This window comes from Lutra lutra, chromosome X (assembly GCF_902655055.1).
Source record: "Lutra lutra chromosome X, mLutLut1.2, whole genome shotgun sequence".
In the NCBI taxonomy this organism is placed as follows: Eukaryota; Metazoa; Chordata; class Mammalia; order Carnivora; family Mustelidae; genus Lutra; species Lutra lutra.
In genome coordinates this window covers 44,427,994-44,441,502 of record NC_062296.1, presented here as the reverse complement: position 1 = coordinate 44,441,502, position 13,509 = coordinate 44,427,994, and the positions used below count along the sequence as shown (strand labels likewise).

The 13,509-nt window shown below is 39.2% G+C and overlaps 1 protein-coding gene across 3 annotated transcripts in view; it reads right to left on the bottom strand.

The window, feature by feature from the left end:
- Positions 1-2,221: 2,221 nt before the first annotated feature.
- Positions 2,222-13,509, bottom strand: part of PCDH19 (protocadherin 19) — a 126,450-nt gene continuing 115,162 nt past the window's right edge. For all 3 annotated transcript variants that reach the window (XM_047716514.1, XM_047716516.1, XM_047716513.1), the window contains one exon: positions 2,222-4,490. In XM_047716514.1, coding sequence (XP_047572470.1) covers positions 3,901-4,490 — 590 coding nt within the window. In that variant the 3' untranslated portion in view covers positions 2,222-3,900. The remainder of the gene's footprint in view (positions 4,491-13,509) is intronic.

The following is a 13,509-nucleotide window of genomic DNA, read 5'->3' as shown; positions in this document are numbered from 1 at the left end:
TAGAACTCCTATTATGTACAATAATAATCCTTTTCCCACCCTGGATGCCCAATTGAGCTATCCCCTAAACCCCCTGCCTCTCCCCAAACTGCCCTTTGTCCTTGCTGCCTCAAGTGGACCACTTTTCTCTTGCTTGTCAATGATACAAAAGAACAATATGAAAAGTTCAATTGAATTCCCATCATACAGTCAGGTGTATACTGAAGGAACACTATCAGGATGATACACTGGGTGTTGCTAATTTTCATAGTTCTACATTGTATACCCCTTAACAGTTTTGATTCATGATCAGTGGGTCACCATGTCAACAAATGAGCTTAAATGGGCAGCTTACATGCAATTAGCTCTATTAGGCAGGTTTACTCTGGAGCAATGATACTCAAAGTAGGGTCCCTGGATCATCATCAGCAGCATCACCTTGGAATTCTTAACCAGGAAGAGACCCAGGAGACCCCAGGCCCACTGAAACTCTAACTGTGGGGTCCATCAACCTGTGTTTTAACAAGCCCTCAACCTTTAGAGGGCATCTGATCCATATGAATTACTAGGCCTCACTGCCAGAACTTTTGCTTCAGTTGGTCTGGGTGAGAGCAGAGAATTATCATTTCTGAGAAGTTCCCGGGTGATGTGGTTGTTGCTGATTCAAAGACTATACTTCAAGAACAACTGCCTTTTAAGAACTGCAGGATCCCTTGGCCTATTACCTATTTGGACAATGAGGTGGACCACAATTTACTCTACTGGCTTTAAGAGGATCAAAGAGAGTTTCATTCTGAACAGGGTCAAAGATCAGTCAATAGAACAGAAAAAAAGAGATTCCACACAGCGTGGCTCTCTTCTTCTTCCTATTCTTTGTATATAGCATATTCCCATACTTGGAAAAAAGCAATCAATGCAAACTAAAGCCTTTATATTGCATGAAAAAGTTTACCTGCCCAAGGATGTGCCCAATGCAGCTGTTTAGAAAAGCAAGTCATGCCTCAACACCAACACCTTCCCAAAAGGGACATCAGAATAGATGGAATAGAACTCCCTAGAATTTAGGAACAGAAACTGCTCCCTTACATTGAAATGTGTAACATGTTTAGAGAAGGGAAAAGGAAGAATATTTGGTTTTCTGGCCTTATGTGGCTTTTCATCGGCCATATTGAAAAGAAGGAGGGAAAAACATGAGCCAAAAGGAAATCTAGGATCCTTGCACAGAATTCCTGATTGCAGCATATCTTGTCTATAAAACTAGCTTACAAGTCCCTCCTAGGATGCACTTGTGCTTCTGGGAGTGTGTATACATCAGACAGTTGTAGAAAGAGGGAAAAAAAGATACTTTCCTTAGAGGGGAATTCTCTGAACATGCTCAATAAAGGGTTTAGGAGCCAAAAAAATCTCTGACTTCCCACTGAGAAAAAAAGTATTTTGATTAAAAAAAAAAGGGATTGGTCTGTAGCTTGAAACTGAGTTCTGAAAAAAATGGGGGAAAATATTAAAATCAATGCCACTGCTACTCTAACCATTTTCAACCTGGCTGGTAAGAGACATGGCAGTCAGTGCCCTCTTTGGCTCAACAGCCATATAATATTTAACATTCCCGCTTGCCACAATCTTCTCAGCTCCCTCATTCTCTCTGAGCATAATAGGAAATACACCTGTACAAAAACTGTCAAATCTAACTCGAAAGTGACCTTGGTTGGTAACAACACAGTATCAGGATGGATCAGGTGAAGAACAGTCTAAATTCTATAGGCAGCCATCATAACTTATAGGAAAAAATAATTTTTAATGTGTTTATCAAATAGTCACTTGAAAACACAAATAAATACCTAACTCAAAATCTGCTAAAATGAAATGAATCAGAGAGGGAAAAAAGTATATGAGAGCTAATGAAATGAGCCAAAATGAAAATGTTACGGTAATTAATCTCTAATTACATCAGTCTCAAGGGGTATTTGCAGCCACACCAGTATTTTGCATGAGGTAGTATTCAGCACAGAATAAGAAATAAGGATGAATTTATAGCTTCATTACAGGTTCTTTTTCAGAAATATTCTCCCCTACCTAACCCCATCCCTACTGCCTTACCTACCAGCCTCCCTCAAAACCCTCCCTCCCATAAAGGAAAATATTCCTAGTAATGTATAAAGCCAGGAACTCAGACAAAAGTAACTAAAACATTTAAAAGAGCTCACTTATCTAACTAAACTTAAGAAAATAAATCCTTTTTTGTATTTTCATGCTCTTACCTCTAGGCCTTTTTTCTGGGTACTCTTGAATTTCAAAAAGTGAAACAAATGAGAACAGAACCACACTTGTTGCTCTAGAAACAACTTCTTTAAGACTAAGGCAGAGTAAATGTGACATATCTGTTTAGTTTTAAATAATGAACTCTTAGGCTGCAAGAATACTATGTTGGCTACTAAATATTAATAAACACTAAATGGGGGAGTTGGAGAAATGTTAAACAAAAAAAGAATGTGAGTAACAAATTTGTTAGTAATAAAAGGTGTATTCTTAGCCTACAGCAAAGAGTTAGCTAAATCTAAAGGATTTTCAATAGTTTCCTGTTCACATTTTTAATTTTAAAAAGAAGTATTAGTCATAAAAATATGAGTTCAAGTGTCCAAGTGTCTCCATTTAGAAGGCACAATAATTGGATTAGTGATGCTGTTACTGGCCACCTATCTTTTCCTAAATGTACACTTTGTACTGCTTACTCTATTCCTATTTATTATCCTACAATACAGAGCAACATGGAGTTCTCAATTCCAGCCCCCAACATGCTTTGCAGTCTAATTCAAATCATAGTTGGGAAACACTGAATCAGGAAGTGTGTGTTGGAAAAGATGCTAATTTAGATCTCAAAATAGATTCAGTCTTTTTGAGTTTTAGATGATTGGAGACAGGGAATTTCTAAGCCTGGAAACTGATAACTTCAGGAGCAACTTTCCCATTCAGGGCCTGAAAATTTTAAAGACTGATGCCATAAAACTTTCAGCACAGTAGTTCTGACAACTGCAAATTAGATAGCAGAATATCCAAAAATGACTTTCTGTAATGATCTATCACTGATCTGGGCAGAAGACTGAAGGCAGGAGAAATACTCTGCAAGGTGGTGAGTAACCAGTACATGGGTATCCTCCATGAGTGAGTATCTTCCAAGTTTTCAATCTACATGTGTGGTGTCGCTCATTCACTGGCCATCTCAGTTTTTTGCACTCTGTTTTTGTCTATAGTTTATTTTTTTAAGAAAAAAGAACACCAACTTCTAAAAGCCTTTTGCTATCACCACACACATAGCAATTTGCAATATCAAATACAACAATAGCACAGCTAGCAAAAGGTTTCTTAAAGCAGGGGTGTCCACAGCAAAGTAGCGGCACTGGAAAGTACTCAAGCTTCAGAAACAACCTTTTGGGGGCTCAATTTCACATCACTGAATCAATGAATAGTACACAATAAATGACCATTAACTTGTCTACACTACAAAACAGTGGCAAGCTTATTAAAGGTGTCCAGAGCTTTCTCTTTTTGTTGTTGTTGTTGTTTTTAAATGTAATCCTCCACAGACAATGGTAATTTATATTATAATTTTGACATAGAAAAATATATAAATTCAAACACTTAATACATAATACTTTTCACAACTGAATTTGTCTCTGTTTCCCCAACATCAAGGCCCCATGAACAACCCAAGCCAAAGCTAATTTGCTCCAACTGAACACCCCTGCTGCCTGTTGAAACGAGAGGGATTGTCACAGAATGACAGTCACTTATAAGCAATACATTTAGGGAAAGCTCTGAAATAACAACCACTCAAGAACCAACCATTGGTGAGCAATCAAAACAATCAGCTCCTGCTTCCTCGATAACCAGCATGGTTTCTCTCTCTTCTTCCCCGAGACTGCTTTAGAGAACGATATCCTTCAGACGCTTCACACCAGGAGACTCTTTGTCAGGACCCTCCTTCAGAGTGGGGTTGACCTCATACATGACTTTCTCGTTGTCAGCTCCACGGGGTTCAGCTTCAGACGGACGAGATGGGCCATTGTTGATATACTGCTCCAGATCACGGGCCAGGGGTGCCAGGGCAACGGTGTAAGACGCAGAGGGCTTGGTGGGCAGAGGGCTCTTGAGGTGCAGGGGGGAGGTGACAGGGCTAATAGCTTCACAGCCATTGCCCGCCTCCCGGATAGCACCACTGACCTTGGGGCTGCAGATGGTCACATCGACAGTTCTCCTGCCTTTCAAGGCAGGCCTCTCCTCAGCCGGGGGCTCATTGACATCTTTTCCGAAGGTTGCGAAAGTCCGCTTGGTGGGGCCGCAGTCGTCATAAGCCTCAATATCAGCAGCAGTAGCTTCAATGGACAGCGCGATGACATTCCTCATGTGCTCAGGGGACTTGGAGCGGGTGGGCATGGGATTCCGGGGCATCCAGCACCTGTCAGAGTGGCCAAGAATCCGACATTCTTCCCTGCAATGAAATCCTTCATTCTGATCTGTTTGGAGAGAATAAAATGTCGATTACATCAGCTTTTCCCAGGAATCATTGTTACTCCCCAGTGTTCTGGTTTCTTAGGTACCCATGGGCCCTTTTGGGAAATGGCACTTTTAGATAGTCCTTTATTGCCTTTTGGGACAGGTGTGAAGAATTGGATTTTTAAAAGGCCGTAGATCTCGCCCTGTATATTCCTCTCTTTTATTATTATTTTTTTTGTTGTTCTCACTGCTGACAAAACTAAAAACCTAAAAGGAAACACATTATGATGAAAAAAATGTATTTTTAAAAAGATTAATCCTGAGTGTCAAGGTGCTGAGAGTCAGCATTTTTATCAACAACTCCTGCTAAAAATCAGCTGCATTTGAAACTGGTTCCAGCAGAAGAGGGAGTAGAGGCAGAGCAGGAAATCCAATAGTCAATGTATCTGAGAAGTCTTGGCCATACTTTTGAGCAACAGCCCTGCCAACCGTGTTTCCACCCTACTTGTCAGTGATAAGACATGCTTAATTTTAGATTGGTATTGAGCTTTTTTTGAAAACCCAATCACTTCACTTCTTTTTGGCCATCAGTTCCACCAGCCAATCTTCTCACTAAGTTATTTACATGACTTGATTTCCCATTAGAAGGCATATACTGAGATCTTTTCCTTCCATCTGACCCATAAGCTTTGATTGACCCTATGCACACCTCACTCATAGGCTGAGCATCATTTAATTATACTCAACTAGCCATCCCTCCTTATTATCTTTATCTGCAGTTTTGTTAGGGTCATATTTCTTTTTTTAAAAGATTTTGTTTATTTATTTTGACAGAGAGAGATCACAAGTAGGCAGAGAGGCAGGCAGAGAGAGAGGGGGAAGCAGGCTCCCCGCTGAGCAGAGAGCCCGATGAGGGACTCAATCCCAGGACCCTGGGATCATGACCTGAGCCAAAGGCAGAGGCTTAACCCACTGAGCCACCCAGGCGCCCCATTAGGGTCATATTTCTTAAAGAAATCTTTCATGGATTACTTTAACTCTATCATAGAAGATCTCAGCAGTTGAAATTCATAATTATTGCTGAGACATTTTTTCCTCTTCTCAAATCAGGTTCATTTAGAGTTAAGGCTTTAATTTGACTCTTGGAGAGGCTTTGTACATGGTTTTCATCAAGGCATGGACCCAGGGTTAATTTCTGCTTGTCCATTGGAAAATTGTTCATCTTCCAGATCCATTTTTATTTATATTACATTTTTGTGTGAGGATGACCTAATCAAAATTTTCATCACATTATATAGAGCATCAAAATATGAGCAGTTTAACATTTACAGAAAACCTTAGGGCAGGATCTGAGGAGGTGGGGAGACAAGAAAAGACTGCAAAAATTTAAAAAAAAGCATGCCAAAAGATGTTGAAAATATATTCTGTGATTGCTTTTTTGCTGGGGGAAGAAGTCTGAAATTCAGGGTTTTGCCTGATATAGTCTATATATAACATACCTTCCTTATATACTTGTATTTCTTTGTTTGCTTCTTGTTTTTAAATAGTAAATGGCATAGCAAAGAGGCAATGTTCTGCCTCATCTATCAGAGGTTATTTTGGTAAAGGGGCACATATGGGGGAGGCTCAAGAAACAATGGTTGAATTGGATGTATACCTCACCAATTGGAGAAAAGGCATTGGAGGCCACTAGATGTCAAGGCCTAATCCTGGCTGAGTCCAGATTTCAACAGAACTCTGGGAATGGCCTTTGACATAGTTTAAAATACTGAAAAGCCAATCAAAGTTAAGACCCTTTCAGTGTACTGGGACACAACTTGCCAACTGATCTTTAAGATGGCCATTTTAGGGGCGCCTGGGTGGCTCAGTGGGTTAAAGCCTCTGCCTTCAGCTCTGGTCATGATCTCAGGGTCCTGAGATCGAGCCCCACATCAGGCTCTCGGCTCAGCGGGGAGCCTGCTTCCCCCCTCTCTCTGCCTGCCTCTCTGCCTACTTGTGATCTCTGTCAAATAAATAAATCTTAAAAAAAAAGATGGCCATTTTATGCTCCTTTTCAGTGGTTGAGAATAAAACAACCCAGAATTTTGCAGATATGAAGCCAAATAACAAATAAGCATTTTCACCAATAAGAAAAGTGCCTTCTACATGGATAGGGCAACACTTCTGTGAATTCCAGCATAGTTCCACATTAGGGTTGCATGACCACCTCTACAAAATAAAGAGTTGTCAAAGCCTTTTCTCTGCCTCTTCCCAGCAAACTCTTTCAGAACTGCCCTCTGATAGACTATCATCATTCCAAATGTGTATGTCTGGGAGACAGAAAATATGAAAGTAAGGAAAACATGCTGGAATGTACTTAAGAAACATTTACTTTGTATAGAGTCCAACATCAGTGGGAGAGTACAGATGATCCACCCACAATCAGTTTCATCCAAATCCCCTGTTTTCCCAGGAAGCACCCAAGATCCCTCCAGTAGGACAGAATTCACATGTTCAGGGTTTCCAAAAAAGATGTTTTGTTCTTTCTTCTCCATCTCCTCTGAAGCCCATATCATAACTTTCCGAGAAATAGCTCTAAAGAATTAGTGTATTTGTTCTGAGGTAAAGATTAAGGAGGTGTAAATTGGGAAATAGTTTAACAATTAACTTCTATTTCTACAAATCTGAGTAAGAGGGTCCTGGAAGCCAGCAAAAAAAAAAATGTCCAGAAGACTATGAGATCCCTCTCCTTTTGTTCCTAATTTATAGCACCAAGTCATGAAGGACTTAGTCTCCGAACCTTGGAACCATGGACATTTGACCAGCTATTAAGAGGAAATCCCAGCTGACCTCCAGACTGATATTATTGGCCACTTAGTCACACACCTAAAGTAGAACAGTGGGGAATTATAATCTAGCAGAATCATCCCAATGAGCTCAATATACAGCTCTCATTTAAGTTTTTAGTATCAAGTAGCTGACCTTCCAATTTGGAGATGCAGGTTTGTTGTGTTTTTTTTTTTTTTAATACATTTCAGTAGGAGAATGCCACCCATGTGTTACACTGAATGCAAGTATAGTGCTCTTTCCCATATTAGACTGCTTCAAATGAACAGCATGGGAAGACCTGGATCCCCACCACACACAGAAGGAGAGGAGAGAATCCAGAAACAGACACCTGTAAGATCTTATGAATCTAGGCAGGCCAGAGCAGAGAACTCAGTCTTAGAAGCTTCTCTGCAAAGACAGTACTCACTTTCAACTTACCAATGCCTAAATGGATAAATTACCCCCCAAACCCAGGAAGAGGAAAGGTAAACTCACTCAGCCTCCCCAGGACTGTGATCATAAGCCTACACATCAATCTCACTAAGCCTATTCCAGCCCTATATAAGATTAAAAAAATAGGTGGTTTTTTTGGATTATGTATGTGAACTTATATGTTCACTGCTCTTAACTCAATGCAACCAAAGACTTGAATCTAAGAGACTCATTTACTCACAATATTTCACCCCTGGCTTAGATCTGATATCTTTATTTCTTTAAATCCTTACTAAGGGCAGTGACTTGCTGTTTATCATTTTTAGTATCAAACACTCGAAGACATTGGTGTCAGTTCAATGTGATGAGTACTGGGTGTTATATGCAACTAATAAATTATTGAACACTACATCTGAAACTAATGATGTACTCTATGTTTGCTAATTGAATTTAAAACAAAAATCTAACCTGGCTTTAGTGTTTACAGCAATGTGAAATATGAAAGAAAACATGTTGAATATAGGCAGGAAGAATGTCTTTCCAGCCAAAGGTAAACTACATTCATAAATATATTGCAGTTATATTACTTTTTCAAAAGCCAAAACTTCAGTTTAGTAAGGAAACTGCATATTAAAAGTGAGAAAGTCATAATACAAAGCCCCTTAAGAATAGCAATGAAGTCAGACCAGATGTGAAAAAGCAAATAAACTACTTCTGGAATAGTATAGGACTGGTAGAGGTTATGTGCCTGCCATCATGTAGTGCTGGGGCTAGGGATGGAGGTATGAGAGTAGAGAGGAACCATTTTGTATCATAAAAATTAGTTGTCAAAAAAATTAACTGTCAAGATGTAGGCTCCAGCTGAAACAGAGGTCAGCTAATAATTCATTAACCCCCTGCTAAGATTCCTCTTATGTGCCTATTTATGACTCTATACCTTGTTACATCTTGATCAGAGCCTACAAAAAGCAAAATGTAAACCTCTAAAATCCACATATAGTTGTGGAAATTCAAACACATTGTCAGGTCCAGATAAATGAAGGCAGATGTCTTTAATTCAAATGTATACATAATTAGGGGTGAATAATGAATTTGCAAATTGGTCTTCCCTGATTCTGAATTTGTCCCTAAGGTTTACAAAAATAAATAGGTAAAACACATAAGTTCAGAAGAGGAACACACAAATCTCAAAGCCATTCTTTCGATCAGGTTTAGACCAAAATTCAAAATACAGAGAAAAAAATACATACTATCACTTCAATCTAGGTGGTAATATGTATTTGGTCACAATCTGTCCTTAGGGACCTTGGCGACAGAAACCTAAAACCTCTGGCAAAAAAAAAAAAAAATATTATATCTTAGGGGTGCCTGTGTGGCTCAGTTGGTTAGGCATTTGCCTTTGGCCCAGGGATCTGGGATCGAGCCCTGCATCAGGCTCTCTGTTCAGCCAGGAGTCTGCCTCTCCCTCTGTGATCTCTCTTGCTTTTGTTCTCTCTCAAATATATAAACAAAATCTTTAAAAAAAATTTTTAATTTGCCTCAAATAAAAGGCATAAGATACAACACTGATTAAGACATGATGGATAAGGAAGTAATTCAAATAGAAAAAGGAGAGAATATATTATTTTGTGCAAATATTAGCAAATCTTTTTGCAGCAATTTCTACCCTCCTCATAAAACCACGATCTCTTCAGATGTAGGCAAACAATGTGCTTCCACACTAGAAGGAGCCTACACATGGTCCCAACCAAAGTAAAAAAAGAAAATGATGAAAACGCCATCTTAGTCTTAGCTAAAACTCTCGAAGTCCTGGTGGAATAGAAGAGCTAAGAAGCTCTGTTGGGTTTTTATAGATATCCAGCCACAGTGGATGTGTTCAATAATGCTGCAGGTTTTTATTGTGATTCAGAGTTTGGATATATTTCACTCAAAGATACCAATGATCAGAGACAAAACTCTAGCATAGAAAAGTTCAAGGTAACAGTTAACAAGAGCTATGGGCTACCTCCTCAAAAGTGATCCGCAGTCAATGAGGCAGAAAGGGAAAGTTAAAGTGAGTTCCAGTTCCTAAGAGCTCAAGTAGTTAGTTACTTCTAAGTAGCAGCAATAACATAACCTATATGCAAGTGATATGTAAATCAAGAAAGCTTCCTGGATTGTACTCACATGCATCCACTTAGCTTAATATACATCATCCCCTGAGCAAAATAATCTACAACAAAAACAATTTTTGTAAGATATAATGGAGGGGATGGTAGCACCAATTATGAACAGGTTAAGTGTTGTCAAAATTTCTCATGTGTGCCTAATCAAGAAAACATAACTGCTAGGAAATATCCCCTCTTGGTCTACCTACCTCTTAATCATCTGAAGCACACCTAATGAACTGCACCCAAATATCCATATCTATATTTAATATTTAGAAATAGAACTACTTATTGGTTGGGATTGGCAATGTGCCAGCTAAAACACTGGATTTCCTGGCCTCCCTTGTCAAAAGGCATGGCCATTTAACTAAGATTGGACCAATGTTTTGAAGGCAGGATGTCAAGAAAACTTCTTAATAGGAGGAGGGGGGTGATGTAGCTGGAGAGACCCTTTTGTCCTTATTCCTTCCTGCTTTGTCCTGCCTGGAATGGAGACATGATGGCTGGATCTACAGTATCCATCTTACGACCATGAAGCAACCCTGAGAATGGAAGCCACATGCCTATGGACAGCAGAATAGAAAGGTGGAAGAGCTCTGGGATACCAAATATATTGTAGACCCACCTCACTAAACCTGAACTTCTTTCATATAAGAGGAAAAATAAGCCTCTCTCTTGGTTAGGCCATCAATTCATTTTCTTTAGTGGGAGAGGAAAGTCTTTATTACCAGCAGTTGAACACTATTTATAACTGATACATTATCCCTGAAGTCTCCATCTAAATTTAACTTTCTCAGGGAATCCCTAATCCCTTAGAGAGACCACCACTCCCTTTTATAACACTCATTATAGTTGTCTAATATTTATATTCAATGTTAGCTTATAAACCCTAAATGAACAAAGATATTTATTTTGTTCCCTCCCATACCCAAAGAAGCTAGCAATGTGTCCAGCATAGAGCAGGTACTCAGTAACAGTTTAATGTGATTGGATAAAAAAAGGTATATGAGTGATAGCAATAAAAAAAAGCTTTAGTCAGCACACCAGATACTGTGCCACTGATACAACTCCTAATAGTGGAAATTATTATTCTATTTAGTAGAAACACCAAGAAAACCTACAAAGAAAACTGGGTAGCTGTGTCAGAAATAATAAAGTAAATGTAGCACTTCAGAAATATTAAAGTCAAGTGTCATTTTAGCCACTCAGTGGTTTCCTAAATACTATATGCAGGTCTTAAAGAAATGTACCATGCTTTGATGTGCAGTTGAAAATATATTTGTCATGTGCTTCAGAGTTTTCAATTTTAACAACAGTTAATAGGCCTATACTCTAATTAAAGTTAACAGTGCAATAAGCAGAAGCAACTATTTTATTAAATGAATGTGTTATTCAAATATCAAGCATTGTTTCTTGGCATCAAACACAACTGCTGCTAATTCCTATAAAATTGAAACCAAAAATGGGACCTATAGTGAGCCTTTTAGACCAACTGCAGATGCTGACTCTTTCTGGCAAAACTAATGAAAATATGGATGGCAAAATTAATGCCCCAAATATGCCAGGAATTACCAAAAGAAATAATTATCCTGGAAAGAGTTCTTAAAAGCATTTTAAGGCCTGCAAAGTCAAGAGAAAGAACATCTGTAACTTAACAGGGCAAGGAGAGTAGCAATGGGCTCAGTGAAAGAGGAAGGAGGGAAGGAAAGAAGGGATGAAGGAATGAAGACAGGGAAGGAGGAAAGAAGGAAGGAAGGAAGGAGGAAGGGAAGAGAGAGGAGCTGGAAATATTATCCAGGCTTTAAACATTCTGTCTTGGTTTTGATCTGATTGACATATTAAGGACTGGGCTTCTTTTGGGTGTTTAGAGCAACTAACAAAAGTTCAATAAGAGCCTAGGACTTTGCAAAATGACAACTTTCCAGAGTACTCCCAGTCTGTAATTCTGAAAGGAGTTTACACTCACTTCCTAAAGGACCCAAAGTTTTGGCAAGAAAATTTGGAGTTCCATCTATAAAATATTCAAGGGCACATCAGTGAAGGCTGAGATATCCCTAGAGATTCATGAACCAATGACACCAAGCTAACCAGCAGTCGTTCTAGTGTAATAAGTAAATCACAAATTACACTACAATGCCTTGTCTCTTTCTCACTCCCTTCTTCTCTTTCTTTCAGAATTTTCTGACATTTTGGTTCCTCCCTAATACTTCCTTTTTCTTCTTCTGTTCCCTAGCATCCAACTTGTTAGCAGCCCTTCTCACAGCACTATGGTCTGACACACAACAGGCAGAAGGAGTAAGATGCCAGAACTGTGATGATACTCAGAACACCTATGTAGTATTATTTGATGGATGCCAAAGGAGAGCTATCCAAAAGCCAGCCCTTGTAACAGAGAGAAATTTTCAGTTTTCATTCAGCCAAGTAGAAGCATTAAAGGTCTCTGTTAAAATAAGAGAATCCACTACAAAATTGAGATCATAAGACTTTCTTTGGTCATACAGCAAAAATATGTGTGAAGGGGACCCAGGTTAGGAGAGTTTTTGTGGAATAATAAAGGCTACAGATGTCTAGAGGTAGAGATACCTAGGAAGGGCACGGTGGGGGATAGGGTGTAGGCACAAGTTTCCTGACGCCGACAAAGAGATGTCAAAAAACAGCAGATAGGCAAAGAAAAAGGGCAGCCCCGATTAGCATAGCTTGGCATTTTCAGGATAGCTAACCCGTTAAACAGCAGGAATCTGTAAAGCTGAGTTTTAGCTTGGGGTGGAGAGGATGGTCGAAAAAAACTGATGGACCCCAATCTTGTTCTAGACCATTTGACAGACCAGCATCAATTAGCAAGTACCACCTAACACTTGGCCTCTGTGATGCCAAATGGCACATAAGCCTCTCTCCTCATTCACAGTCTATGCACCTGAAATTCACTTACTCCCGGTACAACATGAAAATAGATTGGAAAGATGCCCCTTTCAGAATTCAAAGCAACTGAATTATCTTCAATGGAATCTTCAGTGCTGAGCTGGTCAAAGAGACAAAGTTAAAACATATTGAAGTTGAAGTGCTTGAGAACTGAGTATTTATGATAGATGATAGTGTGACATGTACAGTCAGTCATACAATCTAAGTTGCAATTTGGGCAATCACAATAGTCCCTGGAGTTTTCATTTTTGTACTAGCACTCAATTCAATTCAACCCATAAATAAGAGATTTCAAGATGCATATAAGTATAAATCTGATGCATGGGGAGCAAGGAAATGAAGCAGAAGGCTGCCTGGAAAACTGAGACTAAGAAATAAGAGGTGTTCACAGTGACCGAGACAAGCAGAAATTGACTAAACCGGAATGTTTGTATTTTGGCTTCTATGGTAAAGAAAATTATCTTACAAAGTGCTGGACTTCATCTGGGTGCTTAGAAACTATGAAAAGGCATGTTTACAAGTCAAATATGAGGTGTCACAGAAGGCCATTGAACTTGTCCCCCAAAGGAGGAACACAGAAATACTGAAACTCTGAGCAAAGTGGAACCATTTTTTAAGGTTTCATTCTACAATGTCCACAGAATTAAGTCCCTTAGCCTGTATCTGTCAGACACCTACAACACCTAGTCACTTCTGTGAAGAGTTCAAACCAGTTGTTTGATTTTGTGTAGAT